The 24,615-nt window shown below is 49.4% G+C and overlaps 1 protein-coding gene across 1 annotated transcript; it reads right to left on the reverse strand.

Moving 5' to 3' along the window:
- Positions 1–12,564: 12,564 nt before the first annotated feature.
- On the reverse strand, positions 12,565–13,444 carry LOC123157735 (uncharacterized). The gene is made up of 2 exons (XM_044575962.1): positions 13,217–13,444; positions 12,565–12,868 (listed from the first exon to the last, which is right to left on the reverse strand). The coding sequence occupies exons 1-2, from the start codon at positions 13,442–13,444 to the stop codon at positions 12,614–12,616; spliced, it is 483 nt and encodes a 160-aa protein (XP_044431897.1). The 3' UTR covers positions 12,565–12,613.
- Between the last annotated feature and the right edge of the window lie 11,171 nt (positions 13,445–24,615).

Below are 24,615 nucleotides of genomic sequence, written 5' to 3' on the forward strand. Positions count from 1 at the left end.
ATTATGCTATGCGATGCTACTTGGAGGACTTCAATCTACTCTCTTCTACATGCTGCAAGATGGAGATGGCCAGAAGCGTAGTCTTCGACAGGATTAGCTATCCCCCTCTTATTCTGGCATTCTGCAGTTCAGTCCACCGATATGGCCCCTTTACACATATACTCATGCATATGTAGTGTAGCTCCTTGCTTGTGAGTACTTTGGATGAGTACTCACGGTTGCTTTTCTCCCTCTTTTCCCCTTTCTATACCTGATTGTCGCAACCAGATGCTGGAGTCCAGGAGCTAGAGATCCCGAGGATGATGCTACTTGGAGTTCGGCTTCGAGGAGTAGTTAGGAGGTCCCAGGCAGGAGGCCTTGCCTTTTTGACCGTTGCTACTTTTGTGCTAGCCTTCTTAAGGCAAACTTGTTTAACTTATGTCTGTACTCAGATATTGTTGCTTCCGCTGACTCGTCTATGATCGAGCAATTGTATTCGAGCCCTCGAGGCCCCTGGCTTGTATTATGATGCTTGTATGACTTATTTATGTTGTAGAGTTGTGTTGTGATATCTTCCCGTGAGTCCCTGATCTTGATCGTACACATTTGCGTGCATGATTAGTGTACGGTCAAATCGGGGGCGTCACAAGTTGGTATCAGAGCCGACTGCCTGTAGGAATTCCCCTTTCCACACTCCTTGGCCGAAGTCGAGTCTAGACATTACAAAAACTTTTACTAACATGGTTGTGTGTCTTACGGGCCCACGTCGCCATTGGGTGGTACTAGGATCTTTTACTCCTCGACCTTTACTCTGGGACTCTAAACTCTCTTCTACTCGGGTTAAGTGAATTTTGCTAAATCTAACATCAGGATCTCGTTATCACTTTCACCCGGAGAGCCCCTTATTGCTGATGATCGTCTGCTGCACGTGAAGACCCTGAAGATACTCTCCGCTGATAACCCGAGAACTTGTGTTCATTGCTTTTGCAATTCCCTTTCATCGATAAACTCCTATGGATAACCACGTATACTCGCCACTCATACAATGTTTCCCAGTTGATCTTGTTATTACAAGATACCCCGAAATTCTCCCTGTTGTTCCGAAAATCCTTTGAGCTTACTGCCTTGCTGTTCTTGTCACCTGCATACCCCTACGGATAATTCTCGCACTTACCGAGTATCCGGTCATCCCCAGTTGATTCAAGTATTTCACAATAGTCTTCAAAATACTATTCGATCTTCCGAAAATCCTCAGGAGCCTATTGCTCTTGAAATTCTTGTTTGCTTGCATTATGGTTAGTCCCATAAGTCTCGTAATCTTATTGGCATCTCTTGTCATTATCATTTTGAGTCCGTTGATTCAATTTGTTGCGAATGCTCGCAATCCTCAATCATATCCTAGAATTCATTCTTCCGGCTCAGACGTCATTTTAAATGTGAGCTGGATCTCGACCTATCAAATTGCCATCGATTGTACCCCTAAGCCTACTCAACTTATCCATCCTTGATCAGAGTGTTGCTTCTGACCCCCTGAGTTGGAAATCATAATTCTTTTGCATTTGAACTTTGAGTTAGCCAGTTGTTTCTATAATCAGATCTCCTGGCATTCTTCTTCCTCTGGTTGAGTACCGATGCTCACATCAGATCCCTTGTGGACCATCGGTTCCTTTGTTGGATTTTATCCAACAGTGTCCTTCCTATTGAATAACCTTGTGAGCCTTTCCATGGGTATATAATGCCTTTGGTAAATTGTATCATCTGCTTTTGAACAATGCTCTTCTTTCGAGCTTGTAATATTTACTCCGAAGTTTGTGGTATATGTTCCTAAGATGCCCTGATGGGTTGAACCTATGCCTTCCTTAATCTGTGTGAACCCGAAAGTTTTCCAAGGTTCATACTCCTCTGGTAATTCACCAGGTAGATCTTCGCACTCAAATTATTTTTAATAGAGCAGTGAATGAAAGGTTATGCATTGCAGAAGTGGGAGTCGACCTTGAACTTTGTGTTCATGCCCATGGACACGAGGTAGATCTTATCATTAAAAGCTTCTCTTAAATTAATTATTACCTTGGTATAAGTTCATCTTATATCTGGGATCTGGCCTTTTGCAATCGTGGTTCCGACCATGTTCTCCTTTAAACACCATTTCTCGTGCAAGTTTAAGCACTTGACTTCTGCAAAGCAATACCCAATCCAACCTCTATTTTGATTTGTCGTCGAGTATTACCCCCTGGTATCTCGAGATTATCATGGAACTGCATAACTTCTTATGAGTTCTTCATCAAGTGCTACATTCTCACTGATTCCAATTTTCCACGGGCTCTGGGTTATTAATCACGCAAAGACACCGATAACTGAACCGAGTCCGCACTACGGTTCAACAACTCTTAGTAATCTTCTTTAAGTATGAGTTTGTACCCGATCACGCCATTCCTAGCCTGTTTGGCTATATCATTATCTTGATGATTTTAACTGTGCTACCTGGTCTTTATTCCCGGAGCACCACTCTCGACGCTGAGCTAAGCTTACGTCGATTTTCCTCGTCATATCATTTCGCCTTGAACAGCAAGCTTGATTTCGAGTTTGTGTCGTACCCCTGGTTCCAGTAACCTTTCGCTTTCATCATTCCTTTGACTTGATGTCATCGTCGATCAATTACATCTTCTTGAAAACCTCTCGCCAAATTTGTCGTGATCATTGACAACAATTTGACTTCTTCCAAGTTGTGAGTCGAAATTCAGGATGAGAAATACCATCCTTGCCCCTCGATGAATTGTGTTATCATCGACAACATTCTTGCCTCCCCCCCAACACAAACTTGTTCATATTTTGTGTTGTATCTTGATTTCCCTGCTATCCAACTTATGTTAAGTTCTACCGCGGAATATTACCATCTTTGATGTCAAGGATGTTATGAGGATTGCTCCACCTCTTAAGAATTCTTGCTATAATGATACTTCTCACCATCACCATTCTTTCTTGGTCCTCGTGTTGATTCCAACCGAGGTACCCACAAGTGAATTGTGTTGTTTGGATTCTGCCCTTCTAGCAACCCTATTCCTTTGAAGTTAATGGTCGGACGTTCATTCTTAGACTATTGATTATTGAATCACCATTCCGACGTTGGTCGTGCAACCCAGCCCATATTTCGGGTGCACCTTTCCACCAATGTTTAATTATGTATGTTTTCCTCGAGCATACCTCATTATATCATTTGATCTGACAAATGTTATCTCCTTGTTCACATAAGTGTGGAAATCCCTCTTTTTGGAAATCTCGAGGAATTGTCGCTGAGTCCATCAGCCACCCCCTCATCCTCTCCTTGGTTTAATGATGAACTCTTGTTTCGGAACTTGCTTCCATAGTTCTATTCTCGAGAATCTTACAATGTCATCTCGACAATTTGTGTTGCACCTTTCTTCTCAGGCATCCTGAGTCTGAGTTATCCTGACACCAATCAGATCTGAATCTCGGTTAGATATGATGGTTGGGACATATTTTTGAGAGTTATAACATTGGTCTTTGTGTGACCCGGTAACATGATGTCATGCCTAGCACCCCCCTGGCTGGAGGACCTATCATTACAATTCCTTTTGAAAGGATAACCATTCTTCCTGGAGGAAATTGTGAGACTTATTCTATAAGTTGTTCCTGATGGATCCTTTGTGTATCCAAAGTCCGACCTTGCTTGAAGACCATGCCAATGTTATCTCGAAGCATGTCTGTGGTACTCCGATTTTCAATAAGAGCATTTGAAGAACAATGCAAAATTTTCTTTGTCCATTATCCAAACACCGTTGTATGGGTGATGTCATGAAATTTCTCTCACCTTACCTAAAGAGTTTTCTACATTATATCCTGTCCTGGATATCATGCTCTGCTTGTCCTTGGGAAGGATACACCCTTGAAATATGTGTTTAAACACATTTTCCTTTCCATTCTTCTGTTTAATCTGATAATCATATTTTCCTTTCCATTGTTTGGTTTAACATTTCTGGTGGTCTATATGATCTAAGCAGTAATATTCTCCTGCTTATGTAAACACCTCGGTGTACAATTCTGTCAGCAAGACCCTGTTACTATTGTTGATGACATCACGGTAACCACCAATGGACGAGAACTTTGCCTATTGGTCCGCCTCGTTTCAACGAGCAGGAAAATGGTTCTCTTCGTCCCTTGCCCTTGGTATCGATGTTGTTGCCGACATAATCGACAGGCTTCCTCTGACACGCCTTGCTATCATGACCATGCAAGATGTCACCGCTCCTCCTACTTTTATCCCACATGGTGGGCCCATAACACACAGTTCCACAGGATCGAAACCTGACTCTCCTGTACACCCCCGGTTTCCAAAGTTATTCCTCGCGCTTGACTTCTTATGTAACTCACGGGCCACCTGCCAAGTGATCTATTCGGGTGTCAGACGCAATACTTATTCTCGTTGCTCTGAACCCCTTTCACCTTCTGATTAGGCATCGAATGCTTGCCTATCCGTTTGAAATTTCTCACGGTACCTTCTTACCTTGCTCTCGATATTTCTTAGTTTCAATTCGAGAGTTACCTTCCCCCACCTCCCCGGATGTTATCTACCAGATAAGCAACCTTGTAGGGCCTATTCTTCCGAAGTTACCCCTTGTCCTTCGTAGGTTCGATGAAGACTCCGAAGAAGGATGATGACTTCATCATGACGACCTGAAGCAGAGAAATGAAGACATCAACGTAGTGGATAGACCTCTTCGAGAAGAGAAACCAACACCGAGAAGACCAATTAGAATTTCGTAACCAAATCCCTTCCCCCTTACTCCCGCTCCAAAATCTCGGGACGAGATTTCTTGTAGTGGAGGAGATTTGTAACACCCCGAGAATCATGCTACAGTAACTCTCTGTGATTAAGCTAATCATGTTGCTAAACAGGGCTTGATCACATTGGAATCACATTTCTTTTCAAACTCCTAATTCAAACTTCAATTAAATTTAAAGTGGAAAATAAAAGTTGTCAAAATTGAAAACTAAAATGTTCATTAAATAACAAATAATTCTGAAGCAATTATAAAATTGTAACTAAACTTAAATGGATTAGTTAAGTGACCCTAACAATCTCAAACTTTGGCGAGCAACAACATTTAATAACCTTTTAATTAATCTAAATTCAATATGAATTAGTATTTCACCCAAACTAGTTTTTGGTGCAAGGATCTGATGCACTGCAACTTATAAGCTAGCTCCCATATTTTATAAATACCATTTAGGTGCTAAACATTTTTGCAAACAGAAAAAAAATTAATAAAAAAAAGGGAAAGGCATCAATAGGACCCCTCCCCCACCCGCTGGGCCAACCGGCCCAGCTGGCCACCAGGTCATCCAGGCCGGCCCAGACCCGGGCCATTAACCCCTCCCGGGGGGCACCGAAACCCTAACCCCCATTCCCCACGATCCCCACTCTCCTTCCCCCACCCCCCGCGCGATCTGGATCAGGGGCGCCCCAACGCATCGCCGCCCCGATCTCGTTGCCCCCGAGCCCGACGCCGGGGCCCGACGCCGCCCCGCCGTCGCCGGGCTGCCCCGCCCCACCACTCCGTCCCCAGAACGCCATCGCCGCCGCCTCGCTCCACCAATCCTCCCCGAACGACCTCCACGCGCCCGACGCCGCCGATCTCTTCCCTCGACGCCGTCGCCGGAGACCACCTCGCCGGACTGCCTCCCCTACGTCGCCAGCGTCCCCGTCTTCCTCCTCGTGCCCCGCTGCCCAGTCCCCTGCAATCCCTTGTGAGCGCCACCCCCATCTCCCTCTCTGACCCCGCGCCGAAGTCGTCCTCGATGGGACTCGCTCGCCCGCGTGCTCCCGCAGCTCCGCCCGACCCCTGCCCCGTAGCCTTCCCCGCGGCCTGGTGCCCGCGGCCACCCCGCCGTGCACAGCGCCTGCACCGTGGCCTTCCCGCCCGGCGGCCTCTTCGCCCGTAGCACCGCGCCCCACCTCTGCTCCGCCTGCCGCTGCGGCCCTCACCTCACACTGCTGCTAGTCTGTCTGCTGCCGCGCTTACCCTCCACCGCGACCCTCCGCTCCCGCGTTGAGCTCCGGCGGCCCCCGAGCCGCGCTGCACCGCAGCGCTGCTGCTGCTGCTCACCACGGCCTCGCCCCGTCTGCGCCCCGACTCGCCTCCCGCCCTTGGCCTCGCGTGGCCGCGCCTGCCTACGCGTGGCCGCGCCCGTCGTCTCCCGCGGCCGGCCACCACCGCCGCTGCCTGCCGCCCGAGTACCGCCGGCACCAGCGCCTCTGTGCGTGCGTGCACAGCCGCGGCCAGAGCCGGCTGTGTCACCGCCACATGGGGCCGGCCCTAATTAGTTTAGGGGCTAATTCCCCCTCTTAAAAAAATGATGAAAACAAAACCCCCTTGAGTATGACTAGTGGGCCCCGCCCTATAAAAGAATTAAAAAGGGATTACAAAAATAATAATTATTTACTTAACTAATTAATTAAGTAATAAGTTAGTAGTTTAATTAAATTAACTTAATTGACTAACAGGTTAGACTAATCGGTCAATGACACCGGGCCCCACTGCCAGATTTGACTAGTCAACATTCAACACTTTGACTGTTGACTGCTGAGTCAGCACCCCTCTGGTTCCACATGTCATGGACCCTGGCTAGAGTAGTAATAGGTGACAATAGTATTCTGTCTTTATTTCGAATTGAAATAATTCCAGAAATTCAATAAAACTTTGACAAATCATATAAAATAATTCGTAACTCGGATGAAAATACTTTGTACATGAAAGTTGCTCAGAACGACGAGACGAATCCAGATACGCACCCCGTTCGTCCGCCACACATCCCTAACCTATCGAACTCGCAACTTCCCCCTCCGTTTCATTGTCCGAAAACGTGGAACACCGGGGATACTTTCCCGGATGTTTCCCCCCTTCATCGGTATCACCTCATACCGCGTTAGAACACGTCTAGCTCTGCCTGTTGTCCTGTTATGCACTTGCTTGCTATGTATTTACTGTTTCTCCCCCCTCTTCTCTTCGGTAGACCCCGTGACGATGCTGATGCCCCTGTGGTCGACTACGTCACCGACGATCCCTCCTTCTTGTCTGAGCAACCAGGCAAGCCCCCCCCCCTTGATCACCAGATATCGCCTATTCCTTCTCTATACTGCTTGCATTAGAGTAGTGTAGCATGTTACTGCTTTCGGTTAATCCTATACTGATGCATAGCCTGTCATTGTTGCTATAGTTGTTACCCTTACCTGCTATCCTACTGCTTAGTATAGGATGTTAGTGTTCCATCAGTGGCCATACACTCTTGTCCGTATGCCATGCTATACTACTGGGCCTGATCACTTTGGGAGGTGATCACGGGTATATACTATATACATTATATACATGACACATGTGGTGACTAAAGTCGGGTCGGCTCGAGGAGTACCCGCAAGAGATTCTGATGAGGGGGCTGAAAGGACAGGTGGCTCCACCCCGGTAGAGGTGGGCCTGGGTTCCTGACGGCCCCTGACTGTTACTTTGTGGCGGAGCGACAGGGCAGGTTGAGACCACCTAGGAGAGAGGTGGGCCTGGCCCTGGTCGGCGTTCGCAGATACTTAACACGCTTAACGAGATCTTGGTATTTGATCTGAGTCTGGCCATTTGGTCTATACGCACTAACCATCTACGCAGGAGTAGTTATGGGTATCCCGGCGTCGTGGTATCAGCCGAAGCTCTTTTTGACGTCAGCGACTGAGTGGCGCGCGCCGCATTGGACCGTAAGCTCGCGCTTGTATTAAGGGGGCTAGGTCTGCTTCCGGCCGCGTACGCAACGTGCAGGTGTGCATAGGGCGATGGACCCAGACCCCTGCGCGCATAGGGTTAGACCGGCGTGCTGACCTCTCTGTTGAGCCTAGGTGGGGCTGCGACGTGTTGATCTTACGAGGCCGGGCATGGCCCAGAAAAGTGTGTCCGGCCAAATGGGATCGAGCGTGTTGGGTTATGCGGTGCACCCCTGCAGGGAAGTTTATCTATTCGAATAGTCGTGTCCCTCGGAAAAAGGACGACCCGGAGTTGTACCTTGACCTTATGACAACTAGAACCGGATACTGAATAAAACACACCCTTCCAAGTGCCAGATATAACCCGGTGATCGCTCTCTAACAGGGCGACGAGGAGGGGATCGCCGGGTAGGATTATGCTATGCGATGCTACTTGGAGGACTTCAATCTACTCTCTTCTACATGCTGCAAGATGGAGATGGCCAGAAGCGTAGTCTTCGACAGGATTAGCTATCCCCCTCTTATTCTGGCATTCTGCAGTTCAGTCCACCGATATGGCCCCTTTACACATATACTCATGCATATGTAGTGTAGCTCCTTGCTTGCGAGTACTTTGGATGAGTACTCACGGTTGCTTTTCTCCCTCTTTTCCCCTTTCTATACCTGATTGTCGCAACCAGATGCTGGAGTCCAGGAGCTAGAGATCCCGAGGATGATGCTACATGGAGTTCGGCTTCGAGGAGTAGTTAGGAGGTCCCAGGCAGGAGGCCTTGCCTTTTTGACCGTTGATACTTTTGTGCTAGCCTTCTTAAGGCAAACTTGTTTAACTTATGTCTGTACTCAGATATTGTTGCTTCCGCTGACTCGTCTATGATCGAGCAATTATATTCGAGCCCTCGAGGCCCCTGGCTCTTATTATGATGCTTGTATGACTTATTTATGTTGTAGAGTTGTGTTGTGATATCTTCCCGTGAGTCCCTGATCTTGATCGTACACATTTGCGTGCATGATTAGTGTACGGTCAAATCGGGGGCGTCACACCCCCCCATGCCGCTGCACGAAAACACACCAAAATCCCTCTTCTAGACTTGCAATTCCCTCACGGAATCGTGATTCTCAACAAATTATGAATCCTATACTGCAGAAAATGGACATCCGCAGCTCGATTTCGCCTCGCGTACACGCAAACGGGGGCGCGATTGTGTGGGGTGGAGGGGAGAGAGGGGAAAATGGGCCGTAGCTCACCTCATCAGCGGGGCGCGAGGACTCTGGAGGGGCGCCACTGAGCATCTCGCCGCGGGCGTCGACGGGCATCTCGTCGCCGACGACTTCCGCCCCGGAAACCTTGGATGTGACCGCCCCCGTGATGCGGCTTCCTTCCTTTCCCGTTCTCTCTCTGTGTCTATGTGCCGTTGGGTGACCTCTAGAAAGAAGTAGAGCCTGGGTCCACATTCCGGAGACTTAAAAAAAAGAAAAAAAAATAGAAAACAGCAGCACACCGTGTATAGTCACTGTTTTCCGCTGATTTGTTGGGCAATTATCTCTGCTTAATTAATCGATAGGACAAATCTTTTGCCTCCGTTTCGAAGAAACTCCTTTCCTTCACAAAAAAGTATTAAAAAATGTGTCCGAGGATCTGGACAAGTAACTCTTCTTCCTTAATATGCTCCTTTTATTTTTGAGAAAATGAGCTCCGCTGTTAGAATAAGATACAAAAAAATATTATTTTTTCTTAAATCCTTGGGAAAACAAAAAATGCAAAAACATAGTGAGGGTAGAGGATTCACGGGGGAGCTGCCCCCTTCCGACCAAGCAAAAAAGGTCTAGTTTGAGAAAAAAAATTGTTTGTAAAAGAACATGTAGTTATACTCCGGGGGACAACGCTTGCAATTGCATGACTAGTTGTTGCCCTCTCTTATTGTCACCCTCTCCGGTAAAACAAAGGCCCCTAATTGCAACTAAGTTGGAAGACACTAAGTTCCGACCAAGCTAGAAAGACATGCAGTTGCATGAGTATAGTTGGACATGCAACTGGGCCCCATGTCGCTCAATGTTGCCCCCTCCGACAAAACAAAGCCCCCCTTAGTTGTGACCAAAGCTAGAAGACATGCAGTTGCGTGCCTGGTGTGAGACATGCAACTAGTCCCCATGTCTCTTGACGCCGCCCCCTCCAACAAAATAAAGCCCCTCCTAGTTGCGACCAAAGCTAGAAGACATGCAGTTGCGTGCCTGGTGTGGGGCATGCAACTGGTCCCCGTGTCTCTTGACGCCGCCCCCTCCGACAAAACAAAGCCCCTCCCTAGTTGCGACCAAAGCTAGAAGACATGTAGTTGCGTGCCTGGTTTGGGACATGCAACTGGTCCCCGTGTCTCTTGACGCCGCCCCCCCCCCCCCCCGACAAAACAAAGCCCCCCTAGTTGCGACCAAAGCTAGAAGACATGCAGTTGCGTACCTGGTGTGGGGCATGTAATTGGTCCCCATGTCTCTTGATGCCGCCCCCTCCGACAAAACAAAGCCCCTCCTAGTTGCGAACAAACTAGAAGACATGCAGTTGCGTGCCTGGTGTGGGACATGCAACTACGCCCGATGTCTCTCGACGCAGCCCCATTCGACAAAACAAAAAGTACTCTCACCCCCCGAGTTGCAACCTAAAAACTAGAAGCCGCCCCTCCGACAAATCATAAAAAAATGGAAATGTCAAGTTGCGACCAAGCTAGAAGACATGCAGTTGCGTGTCCTAGTGTGGGAGATGCAACTCGGGCCCCATGTCTCTTCGACGCCGCGCCCTTCCGACAAGAAAAAATCCCTCTAGTTGCGACCAAGCTAGAAGACATGCAGTTGCATGCCTGGTGTGGGACATGCAACTGGGCCTTTTTCTGTTGACGCCGTCCCATTCGACAAAACAAAAGGTACCTTCCCCCCTCCCCCGAGTTGGGACCAGAAAACTAGAAGCCGCCCCTCCGGCAACCAACAAAAATGGAAGTCAAGTTGCAACCCAGCTAGAAGACATGCAGTTGTGTGCCTAGTGTGGGACATGCAACTGGGCCCCATGTCTCTTGACGCCGCTCTGGGTACCCCCCCATCCCCGAGTTGCGACCAAAAAACAAGAAGCCGCCCCTCCGGCAAACAACAAAAATGGAAGTCGAGTTGCGACCAAGCTAGAAGACATGCAATTGCGTGCCTGGTGTGGGGCATGCAACTGGGCCCCCCATGTCTCTCGACGCCGCGCCCATCGACAAGACAAAAGCCCTCTAGTTGCGACATGCAGTTGCGTGCCTGGTGTGGGACATGCAACTGAGCCCCATGTCTCTTGACGCCGCCCCATTCGATAAAAAATTGGGTACCTGCCCCCCTCCCCGAGTTGGGACCAGAAAACTAGAAGCCGCCCCTCCGGCAACCAACAAAAAAATGGAAGTCAAGTTGCAACCCAGCTAGAAGGCATGCAGTTGCGTGCCTAGTGTGGGAGATGCAACTGGGGCCCCATGTCTCTCGACGTCGCGCCCTTCCGACAAGAAAAAATCCCTCTAGTTGCGACCAAGCTAGAAGACATGCAATTGCGTGCCTGGTCTGGGACATGCAACTGGGCCCCCCATGTCTCTCGACGCCGCGCCCACCGACAAGACAAAAGCCCTCTAGTTGCGACCAAGCTAGAAGACATGCAGTTGCGTGCCTGGTGTGGGACATCCAACTGGGCCCCATGTCTCTTGACGCCGCCCCATTCGACAAAACATTGGGTACCCCCCCCCCTCCCCGAGTTTGGACCAGAAAACTAGAAGCCGCCCCTCCGGCAACCAACAAAAAAATGGAAGTCAGGTTGCAACCCAGCTAGAAAAGACATGCAGTTGCGTGCCTACTGTGGGACATGCAACTGGAGCCCCATGTCTCTCGACGCTGCGCCCACTGACAAGACAAAAAAAGCCCTCTAGTTGCGACCAACCTAGAAAGACATGCAGTTGCATGCCTGGTGTGGGACATGCAACTGGGCCCCATGTCTCTCGACGCCGCCCCATTCAACAAAAACATAGGGTAGTCGAGTTGCAACCAAGTTAGAGAAGACATGCAGTTACGTGCCTAGTGTGGGATATGCAAAATGGGCCCCTGTGTCTCTCGACGGCTCCCCCTCCGACAAAACAAAAAGGTGCCCCCCTACTCCCCGCGTTGCGACAAGAAAACAAATGTCCCCTCCCCTAGTTGCGACCAATGTAGAAAGACATGCAGCTTTACGTGCCCCCTAGTGCGGAACATGTAAATTGGGGGCCATGTCTTTTGACGTCGCCCCCTCCAACAAAACAAAGGTCTCCCACCCCCCTAGTTGCGACAAAAAAACATGTAGTTGCCCCAGTAATCATTTTAAAAAAAGACATGCAAGCAAAATTAGATCACGATAGGCTTAAAAAAAATCAAATAGTTCCATCATCCACATTCTCCATTCGTTTGTGTGTAAGGAGCGTGTTCCTCGACACCACAATTAAAAACACATAAGCTGGTTGGATAGCGTGGAAAAAAAATAGACATGTATAGAGGAAGTCTGCTGTCCTTGAAACGAATACAGTAGCACACATTTTGACATTTAAAAAAAAGCATGTACACATAAATTAAAAAAGTATATGTATGGTTACTGAAAAAATCAACAAAAAAAAACTTAGGTGAAACACTTGAATATAATGTAGAAAAAGGTTCCCATCATATATTATTCAAGCCGCATTGTTCGGTGGACACATAAGAAACGCAAACTACACTGACAGGTTCAACATGGCATAAAAATGAAAAAAAGGTTCGTCATACAGACTTCGACACAGAAATATATAGAATACCCTAAAGATGAGTATTATAGACGCAGCTCTGCTTGTCATTAGTTGCTGTGGCTGGTGCCTAGCCAAGCTTCTTCAAGATAACCAGGACATGGACATCATCCCTCTCGCTGCTCTTGAAGCCAATAAGAACAGCTGTGTTGACTTTGAGTCCTCTGCTAGCTGCGAAGTCTTTCCACTTCTTCCTGCCAAACACAATGCGGCCATCATCAGCAGTTTTGTATGAGATTTTTTTGAATCTCCGACCATCCACAGAAATACCAACAACCCCCTGTTCTTCAAACGGCGTGGCAGCAGCAACTTTCTTGGGTATTTTCTATCAAAAAAACACAAACAGACACGAAAAAATATGAGTGTTTATATCAGAACAATCAAACTTTCTTTGGTCTTTGAATAATTTAAAAAACGGGTAAAAAACACAATTCAGATTTTTTTTTGCTTGAAAAGAGCGTACTGGAAAAAAACTGAGCATGAATACATGTTCAAAACATGCTTGCAGATACTAAAAACTAATACAAAAAAAATCTTATATTTTTTGTTCAGAATCCATATTACCCCCGCCCCTTCTCTTTCAAGGAATCATATTTGCATTGTGTGTTCACATATATATGCCTGTAGCATACACATACAAAAAAAGAAAAAACGAAGACAAATATATACATACCATCATGCCCAAGCGAATGTCAGTCCTTGTGAGGCGGTGAACAAAAGCAAACCCGATGAAACCATCACTGAGAGGCAGCAGCCCTTGTAGCTGAGCATCCTCTGTCTCATTAAGCAAAAGCCCCCTAGTGCGAACAATGCCTTCACCATCATCGCTTGAAGCTTCTCCATCCTCATTACCTGAAATCTGAATCTTCAATGGGATCACCCTCTTCCATAGGCTGTTCATCTTCAGAGCCGTTGCCGACCTGGAACCACAAAATAGATGCCGTAGGCGAAGGTTCATCCAGGTAGAACACCATCATCTGACCCTTGCCCAGATTGTTGTCTTCATAGAACTTCCTCCAACCTCTCCCATACATAGCGCTCTTTCTGCGACCCTTGTAACACTTTACAGTGTATGCCCGTTGGTTTGCCACAAACGTCACCTTCTCTCCTGTCGCATTGTTGAAACGGGCCCTTTCATTGCAAGGCACAACCTGATTTGAACAAAAAAAACAAAAAAGTTAGGAATGATGTCACGACAAAAAGTTGTGAGTATTGTGATGACATTAGTACAAAAAGTTAGGAGTGAGTTACCCCTGCATTCTTGAACTCCTCCCATGCAAGCATGCTGAAACCGCTTCCCTTGCTCTCATACTTGCAATGGTTGAAACAAACTCCACAAACCCCCTGTACACATCAAAAAAGGAAGCAAAAAAAAATTAGAATGGATAACTCACTAAAAATAACACTTTACAGTGTCATTCTTTCACCTCAGAAACATAAATATATTTCACAATGTATTCATGCAGCTTAATGACTGCGAAAAAAGCCCAAAAACCATGCTTACCCGATGGTACAACCAAAACAAAAGTACTTATGCTGTAAAAAGACCGTAAGATGTCAGCCCATAGACCTGTCGCTCCTTGCGAGAGCTTCCAGATCCATTTACACATGAGCGCAGTATTCTGTAGTCTGGTATTGATGATCCCTAATCCTCCCAAGGATTTGGGCCTACAAACCACTGCCCATTTTACCATATGGTATTTACGCTCTAGGCCCGACCCTTCCCAAAAGAATCGGGCGCGCGGTGTGTCCAACTTGGCATGAACCCCTTCTGCCAAAAGGAACAGACCCATAGCAAACATAGGGAGCGAGGGAAGGCTCGAGTTGGTGAGAACCAATCTTGCCGCTGAGGACATGGACTTGCCTCGCCAAGGACTCACCTTCTTCCCCGCCTTCCCAGTTAAGGGGGCCCACTCGTCTATCGTCACTCTACGTGGCGCTAGAGGCAATCCCAGATATGTAAAGGGGAATTTTCCCACTTTACAATTGAGCAGGTCTGCGATGCGACGCCCCTCCTCGCTGTCTATCCCCATAGACAGTACTTCGCACTTGTGAAAATTAATTTTGAGACCGGACATCATTTCGAAACTTAGTAGCAAAGACTTCACCGTACACTACTAGGAAAAGGGCTATAGCTGATATGGACATTAATGGGGCACCAGTACAGGTGCGCCATTATTGACATATTACTAATGGTGCACCTGGTGTGTGGTGCGCCATTAGTGGTTTGGAAAAAAAAATTGTTAGCAGTGGCGCACCAGGGATAGTGCGCCATTACTAGTTGACATAGTAATGGCACACCACACCCACCGTGCGCCATTAGTAGTTTTGAAAAAAAAATGGCGCACCACACCCACCGTGCGCCATAAGTAGTTTTGAAAAAAAAAATAAAAAATTTTTGTTAGTAGTGGCGCACCATGGGACAGTGCGCCATTACTAGTTTTAACTAGTAATGACGCACTATCCCATGGTGCGCCACTACTAACAATTTTTTTATTTTTTTTAAACTACTAATGGCGCACCACACACCAGGTGCGCCATTAGTAACCCTAGTGCTAAATGCACCCCCCCCCCCCCGGACCGCCTTTTCAGTTAAAAAAAAAAGAAAATGATGGAAATGTCAAGAAAATAAAATAAAATAAGTTTCCCATGTGATACGGGGCTTTTAAGATCTAGAGGGGGGGAAATGAAAAAAACAAACTTACTAGTGACGCACCATTTGCTAGGTGCGCCACTAGTAAGAGAAAAAAATATTTGATTTCAAAAAAAAAATTGGAATTTTTTTTCAAAATATGATACGTAATATGACCGAAAAGTTTGAAATATTTTTTCAAAATTTCATCACACTCATGAACATGAATAAAGTCCTAGACATCAACAAGGTTTAATAGGATTGATATGATAGATATATCAACAAGTGCCTATGAAGTGAGCTGGTGTTGGGGTTGGATAGAACTGCGAAGTTAAGCGTGCTTGGGCTGGAGTAGTGTGAGGATGGGTGACCTCGCCATTACTATTTTGTTACTAATGGCGTGATAATAGTGGCACACCTGTAGTGCGCCATTATTGGCAAAAACAAGTGCGCCACTAATTAGCCTTTTCCTAGTAGTGGCAGTGATGCTGTGATTGTCCGGCTGGAACAGTAGCAGTGTATCATCTGCGTACTGCAAGTGCGAGATCCCCCCTGGGATTAGGTGGCCGACCACTCCCTTGATGTGGCCTGCCGCGGTCGCCCTGCGCAACATGGCTGCGAGGGCGTCGACCACAAAGTTGAATAGGAGCGGAGACATGGGGTCACCCTGACGCAGTCCCCGCTTGTTCCGGAAGAAGTTCCCTACTTCTCCGCTAACCGAAATAGCTGTCTGGCCACCCGTGACCAGCTGCATAATTTGGCGCACCCACATAGCCGAGAAGCCTCGGCTTAGCAGGACCTGACACAAAAAATTCCATTTCACACGATCGTACGCTTTCTCAGAGTCTAATTTCAGGAGAATGGCCGATTCCTTTATGCGTTTTAGTTCGTGGATGATCTCCTGTAACGCAAGGGAGCCCTCCAAGATGTTACGGCCATGAATGAATGTAGTTTGGGTACGACTAATGGTGCGATGCACTATCGGGACCAGGCGGGAGGTGGTGGCTTTTGAACAGATCTTGAACGGGACGTTGATGAGCGCTATCGGCCTAAATTGACGGATATTATCTGCCCCTGCCACCTTTGGGATCAGCGAGAGGATCCCATAATTGAGCCTAGAGATATCTACCGTACCGCGCATAAAGCCGTTACACACTGCGAACACCGGCCCCTACAGGATCGACCAGAAATGTTTGAACATGGCAATAGGCCAGCCGTCTGGGCCTGGAGCTGTGTCAGTCTTCATGCTCTTGAGAGCCGCGTCGATTTCCTCGGGCAAAAAGGCAAGCCCCAGCTCCTCATTTTCCTTGTCAGTGACAAGCTGGGAGGGATCCCATAAGTCAGCACGCACCCCAGCACGCTGCTCTTCGCTCGTCCCCATTAGTTGGATGTAGAAATCGTAAACGTGGCGCGTGATGGCCTCCTGAGCCAGCCACTGTCGGATTGCAAGCGAAGGATTGCACATCTACGCCGTCTCCCGTTGGCGTAGGCGTGGAAGTACTTAGTGTTAGCGTCCCCTTTAAGGATCCACTTTAGGCCTCCCCGACGCCTCTAGTACTCCTCTTCCGCTCGCGGCAAGGACTGTACCTGGTTCTCCAACGCGTAGCGTCGAGCCCACTCCTGTTCAGAGAAAGGCGGCGCGTCCGCCTGTTGGTCGAGGCTCGCGATCTCTGCTAAAATGCCCTCTCTTAGCGATCTGTCCTGCCTTCCCAAGTTGGCTCCCCAGCCCTTGAGGCTGGCCCGAAGGCGGCTCCCTGCCGCGATCCAGAAGTCCATGGGGCCCCTCTGATGGCCCACCTGGCTAACACAGGCCGACCACTTCTCTCTAAAAATGGAATCGAAATCTGGATTTTCAAACCACGTCATTTTGAAGTAAAACCGAGGACTACGCCTAATCCTTTCCTCCCCTGAGGCCAGGATTAGTGGCACGTGATCCGACCTGATCCTGGTCTCAGCAACTAGCGAGCAGAGAGGGTACATCAATTCCCAGTCGGGGGAGATGAACACTCTGGCAAGCACCGATCACACCGGATCCAATTGCTTGTTCGTCCAAGTGTAGCGTGCCCCAGATCTGGCTAACTCCCTAATAGCCATCGAGGCAATCGCGTTGTTGAACATGGATACCCTAGTCCAATTAATGTTGTTGTTGTTCTTATCCGCACCCGAGCGGATAAGATTAAAATCTCCCCCGACCACCAGGGGAGTGAGCGTAGTGCTCACCGCAAACACCTTCGCTTGCAGTTCGGCCAGAAACTCTGCCGAGCGCGCGTGATCCGCTGGCCCATAAACCTGGATCACCACCAGCTCCCTCTGAGACTGACGGTGGCGAATGTGGCCGGCAAGGAAAAAAGTGCCCGCATCCCACGCTAACACCTCATAGACTGCTTGGTCAAAACCCAGCAGCATACCCCCTGACTGCCCATTAGCAGCAAGGTGGTACCAGGAGAACCTCTCCAGGGGGTCGATCGACAACAGCTCGTGATGCCGAAAGTCAGATTTAATGGTCTCCTGCAAGGCTACGATATCTATCCCTTCTTTCCGCATGTATTCTTTCAACTGGGATCGCCTACCAACATGGCCGAACCCACGTATATTCCAAAAGATAGCCCGCATCTAAATGATTCTGTTTCGGAGACGGATGCCCCGTGAGGACACCGCTTTGGCCACGCGCCTCGCCTTGACCCTGCAAGGCGAGCGAGGGGGGCAACCCCTGTTGCCAACACCACCTCATCGGGCCGAGTCGCTAGTGCCTGTGAGGCCCCTGCCTCTTACCCTAGCTGATCAGCGCGTGCAGCAACCGCGGCTGCTATCGCCGCTTGCGCCTGCTCTGTCGCACGCAACAGAGGCAGCAGCTCGCGCATGCCCCCCGAGCACGACGCGTCCACACCACTCTCCCGCAACACCTCACTAAGATGATCATCTGAAAAAGACTGCAGAATCGTAAAGCGCGGGGGAGGGTTACCTCACATCTCGAGATTCTTCTGCGCCTGCATGAGCTGGGCCCGCTGCATCGCCGGTAGGCCAGCCTTAGCACCCCGGGAGCGCGAGCTGGAGCGGATCGGGGCCGCGGCCACCACCTTGGACCGCTTGGCCTGCACGATCAGGGCCACCTTGGAAGCCTCCTAGAAGAGGGCGTCGCCAATGGCCTGCGCGAGGGGAGCGGCGAGCGCCATCACCGACTGGCGCGGAGTTGGCGGCGTGCCCAGCTGTTCCATGGGCCTGATCCCGTCCGTGACCACCTTGCGCCCCGCGAGCTTCTTCGCCTGCCGCACGGATCCACTCTTGCTGCCTCCCTGCCCACCCGAAGCCGGAGACCCAGCCAAGGATGGGAGGATGGTGCTCGCAGACAGCAGAATCGTCCTGCGCTCCCCCGCTGGCACACCCATGTCACAGGATGCCATGATCCCCTTGTCAAGCAGAGCCGCAGCCTGAGGGGACACCATCCCCATGTTGGAGCCATATTGGTTAGCTACGTCCACCTCCATCGCCACCAGCGCTGTCGAGGCGAGGGCTTGACGCTTCTGGGCCGACGGCGAGCCCGCACCCCTGATGCCGAGCTTCTCCCAAGCCGCCGTGTCAATTGAGTCGTCCTCCATACTCGCGTCTGGATCCTTGTCGTCCTCCTTGTCTTGAGGCTTGTCCTTGTCGCTGTGATCTGGGCTCTTGTTGTGGCTTGGAGGCGGGGGTGGAGGCAGCGCCGAAGCCCCGCGCCGGGGAGGGTCGAGCTCCGGCTCAAGCTTGATGAGGAAACCTTCTCCGTTGAGCCAGAGCTGGACCGAGCACCGCAGCTTCTCAGGCTTGCGGCAGGCGAAGCGCATCCGCACCGGACCAGAGCGAATCAAGGTCAGCTCGTCCACCACCAAAGGACGGCCCAACATCGTCAGCCCCACCATCAGCCGGTCCACCTTCCGATGCTTGAGAGGAATGCCCCAGAGCTTCACCCAAACCTCGGGCATCGCTTCTCCTTTGGGCTCGTCAGCCACGGCATCGCGGATGAGGGCGGTGATGTTGTTGATGGACAGAAACAACTTGCCACTGCGGGTCGCCATGCGCAGCATCGCCGGGTCCGGGAAGACCACAGAGTAGCTATCGATGTCGATCTGGGCCACCTGCCAGTCCCACTCCCCCTCAAACAGATGCGGCAGCTCCACCTCCAAAATCTCCTTCGACAGCACGCCCGGGGCCGCGGAGAGGTGAAGGAAATATGCCCTAGAGGCAATAATAAAGTTATTATTTATTTCCTTATATCATGATAAATGTTTATTATTCATGCTAGAATTGTATTAACCGGAAACATGATACATGTGTGAATACATAGACAAACAGAGTGTCACTAGTATGCCTCTACTTGACTAGCTCGTTAATCAAAGATGGTTATGTTTCCTAACCATGGACAAAGAGTTTTTATTTGATTAACGGGATCACATCATTAGGAGAATGATGTGATTGACTTGACCCATTCCGTTAGCTTAGCACTCGATCGTTTAGTATGTTGCTACTGCTTTCTTCATGACTTATACATGTTCCTATGACTATGAGATTATGCAACTCCCGTTTACCGGAGGAACACTTTGTGTGCTACCAAACGTCACAACGTAACTGGGTGATTATAAAGGTGCTCTACAGGTGCTTCCAAAGGTACTTGTTGGGTTGGCGTATTTCGAGATTAGGATTGTCACTCCGACTGTCAGAGAGGTATCTCTGGGCCCACTCAGTAATGCACATCACTATAAGCCTTGCAAGCATTGTAACTAATGAGTTAGTTGCGGGATGATGTATTACGGAACGAGTAAAGAGACTTGCCGGTAACGAGATTGAACTAGGTATTGAGATACCGACGATCGAATCTCGGGCAAGTAACATACCGATGACAAAGGGAACAATGTATTGTTATGCGGTTTGACCGATAAAGATCTTCATAGAATATGTGGGAGCCAATATGAGCATCCAGGTTCCGCTATTGGTTATTGACCGGAGATGTGTCTCGGTCATGTCTACATAGTTCTCGAACCCGTAGGGTCCGCACGCTTAGAGTTAGATGACGATTATATTATGAGTTTATGTGTTTTGATGTACCGAAGGAGTTAGGAGTCCCGGATGAGATCAGGGACACGACGAGGAGTCTCGAAATGGTCGAGACGTAAAGATCGATATATTGGACGACTATATTCGGACATAGGAAAGGTTCCGAGTAATTCGGGTATTTTTCGGAGTACCGGAGAGTTACGGGAATTCGTATTGGGCCTTAATGGGCCATACGGGAAAGGAGAGAAAGGCCCCAAAGGGTGGCCGCACCCCTCCCCATGGACTAGTCCGAATTGGACTAGGGAGGGGGGCGCCCCCTTCCTTCCTTCTCCTTCTCCCTTCCCTTCTCCTACTCCAACAAGGAAAGGAGGAGTCCTACTCCCGGTGGGAGTAGGACTCCCCCCTTGGTGCGCCCTCCTCCTAGGCCGGCCGCCTTCCCCCTTGCTCCTTTATATACGGGGGCAGGGGGGCACCTCTACACACAAGTTGATATACGACATTTTAGCCGTGTGCGGTGCCCCCCTCCACCATAATCCACCTCAATAATATCGTAGCGGTGCTTAGGCGAAGCCCTGCGTCGGTAGAACATCATCATCGTCACCACGCCGTCGTGCTGACGGAACTCTCCCTCAAAGCTCGGCTGGATCGGAGTTCGAGGGACGTCATCGAGCTGAACGTGTGCTGAACTCGGAGGTGCCGTACGTTCGGTACTTGGATCGGTCGGATCGTGAAGACGTACGACTACATCAACCGCGTTGTGCTAACGCTTCCGCTTTCGGTCTACGAGGGTACGTGGACAACACTCTCCCCTCTCGTTGCTATGCATCACCATGATCTTGCGTGTGCGTAGAATTTTTTTGAAATTACTACGTTCCCCAACAAGAGGATGGCGGCGTTGACTCCGAACCCGCTCTGAGCATCATCGGCCTCGGCAGGAAGCTGCAGGCAGAAGAAGCCCCCTCCAGGGATGGCATGCCCCATGGTCTGGAGAAGGAGAGGTTTGCCATGGGAGGGGTGAGGGAGTGCTGGACTAAGGGGTCCTCGGGCGTCCGGCCTGTTAGCCATGGGCCGGACTGATGGGCTGTGAAGATACGAAGGCCGAAGACTGCACCCGTGTCCGGATGGGACTTACCTTGGTGTGGAAGGCAAGCTTGGCGACCAAATATGTAGATTCACTTCTTTGTAACCAACCTTGTGTAACCCTAGATCCTCCCGGTGTCTATATAAACCAGAGGATCTCGTGGTAGATCAACTCTTGTAATACTCATATTCATCAAGATCATTCTAGCAGGAAGTAGGGTATTACCTCCATAGAGAGGGCCCGAACCTAGGTAAACATCGTGTCCCCCGTCTCCTGTTACCATCGACCTTAGACGCGCAGTTCGGGACCCCATACCCGAGATCCGCCGGTTTTGACACCGACATTGGTGCTTTCATTGAGAGTTCCACTGTGCCGTCGACGACAGGATCGATGATTCACCTCGTCCTTAAAGACAATATCACTGCTGGAGGAGAACTGGCCCCAGGCCAAACCCTCCGACTGGGCGGCTTTACCGTGACTGCCCGTTCGGCCGTTAAGCCAACGATGACCTCTCGGGCCATCGAAAATCCCCTTCGTATCGACTCCAAACACTCCAAGCAGGTTGATCCGGTGGAGTTTTCATCTTTAAACGAGCTCCTTGATCGCATCGCCGCCCTGGGAATCGCCACAGATTACGATCAGATCGGGCTTAAACCCGACCAAAGAGAAATCAAATCTCCACCGGTCACCCACCAGATAGCGGTAGTCGAGGAGCAAGACGGCGACTCTTCCCCTATACTGAAGACGGACTATGTCCGGATCACCAACCCTGCAGAGCCGGATACCCACCAGCAAAAGGAGGTGACCGGCCTTCCGGACATAGAATCGGACGGCGGGCATAAGCAACCAGAAGATACTCCGGAGCCCGGACTGTTAAGTCTGGAAAACCTTCAGACTCCGGATCATCGATCGGGTCAGGGTCCGGATCCAATTCCTCCCACCCACCCAGACATAAGCGCTCTCATGAGCATACAACAGCAGTCTCGGGAAACGGTCCACCACTTCTGGGCCAGATTCCTCCTTGTCAAGGACAAGGTTAAAGATTGCCGCGACGAGGACGCGATATCAGCGTTCTGCAACAATTGCACGAACAAAGGAATCCTCAACGCCATTAATCATCGCCGCATACTACACTTCGCTGACTTGGCAACTATCGTACAGAAGTACAGCGCAATGGAAAGCGCCTGGAAAGATCAGGGAGCTTGTTTGGAGCCATCGGTCCCAACTCAACCGCTGGTCCAGGCGAAAACGGCGCATCCCCGTGACACGCCCAGTCCAATAGCCAAGAAATATAAACCCATTACGCGGCACAGAACCGTTCTGGAGGGATGGCTTGATGGCCCATGCAAAATACACACTACACCGGACACCATACCAACCCACAGCCTTAGAGCATGTTGGATACTCCGGCAGGTAGCCAAGAGCGGTGAGGACATCCTTACCAAAAACACCCCAGAGCAACACCCTCCAGAAGATGATGACCCCAGAGTATTGACGGTCTTCGAGACATTCGCTTCAAACAATAAGCGCAAAAGGGCACTCCGCGACCTCGCCGAAGTCTGTCAAATCGCCGCGATAAACCCTTGGAACGACACGGCTATAACCTTTAATGTCGGTGACGAACCAAAATACAGGGCAGTCCGAGCACCAGCCGCATTAGTCCTCAGTCCCATCGTGGACGGCTTTCGACTCACCAAGGTCCTCATGGACGGCGGCAGCGGACTAAACCTCATCTATGAGGATACACTCCACAAGATGGAAATAGACAGAAGCCGCATCGAGCAAAGCAGCACGACCTTCCGAGGAATCATTCCCAGTCGGGAGGCGTGGTGTGCGGGAAAAATCACACTTGACGTGGTATTCGGCACGCCGGAGAATTATCGGTCCGAAGAAATAACCTTCCAAGTGGCTCGTTTCAGCAAGGGATACCACGCCCTGTTGGGGCGAGATGCTTTTACACGCTTCCAAGCTATACCTCATTACGGGTACATGAAGCTCAAAATGCCCGGACCAAACGGCATAATCACTCTTGTCAGTGATCCGGACATAGCACTCCGCACCGAAAACATAACCGCATCCCTGGCTGATACGTCTCCGTTGTATCTACTTTTCCAAACATTTTTGCCCTTGTTTTGGACTCTAACTTGCATGATTTGAATGGAACTAACCCGGACTGGCGCTGTTTTCAGCAGAATTGCCATGGTGTTATTTTTGTGCAGAAATAAAAGTTCTTGGAATGACCTGAAAATCAACGGAGATTATTTTTGGAATTAATAAAAATACTGGCGAAAGAATCAAGCCAGGGGGCCCACACCCTGTCCACGAGGGTGGGGGCGCGCCTACCCCCCTGGGCACACCCCCCTGTCTCGTGGGCCCCCTGGTGCTCCACCGACCTCAACTCCAATTCTATATATTCATGTTCGGGGAGAAAAAAATCAGAGAGAAGGATTCATCGCGTTTTATGATACGGAGCCACCGCCAAGCCCTAATCTCTCTCGGGAGGGCTGATCTCGAGTCCGTTCGGGGCTCCGGAGAGGGGAATCCGTTGCCATCGTCATCATCAACCTTCCTCCATCACCAATTTCATGATGCTCACCGCCGTGCGTGAGTAATTCCATCGTAGGCTTGTTGGCGGTGATGGGTTGGATGAGATTTACCATGTAATGAAGTTAGTTTTGTTAGGGTTTGATCCCTAGTATCCACTATGTTCTGAGATTGATGTTGCTATGACTTTGCTATGCTTAATGCTTGTCACTAGGGCCCGAGTGCCATGATTTCAGATCTGAACCTATTATGTTTCCATGAATATATGTGAGTTCCTGATCCTATCTTGCAAGTCTATAGTCACCTATTATGTGTTATGATCCGTTAACCCCGAAGTGACAATAATCGGGACCACTACCGGTGATGACCGTAGTTTGAGGAGTTCATGTATTCACTAAGTGTTAATGCTTTGGTCCGGTACTCTATTAAAAGGAGGCCTTAATATCCCTTAGTTTCCAATAGGACCTCGCTGCCACGGGAGGGTAGGACAAAAGATGTCATGCAAGTTCTTTTCCATAAGCACGTATGACTATATTCGGAATACATGCCTACATTACATTGATGAATTGGAGCTAGTTCTGTGTCACCCTATGTTATAACTATTGCATGAGGAATCGCATCCGGCATAATTCTCCATCACCGATCCGATGCCTACGAGCTTATCACATATTGTTCTTCGCTTATTTACTTTTCCGTTGCTACTGTTACAATCACTACAAAACTATCACTGTTACTTTTGCCACCGTTACCGTTACTTCCATACTACTTTGCTACTAAATACTTTGCTGCA

This window comes from Triticum aestivum, chromosome 1D (assembly GCF_018294505.1).
Source record: "Triticum aestivum cultivar Chinese Spring chromosome 1D, IWGSC CS RefSeq v2.1, whole genome shotgun sequence".
Lineage (NCBI taxonomy): Eukaryota > Viridiplantae > Streptophyta > Magnoliopsida > Poales > Poaceae > Triticum > Triticum aestivum.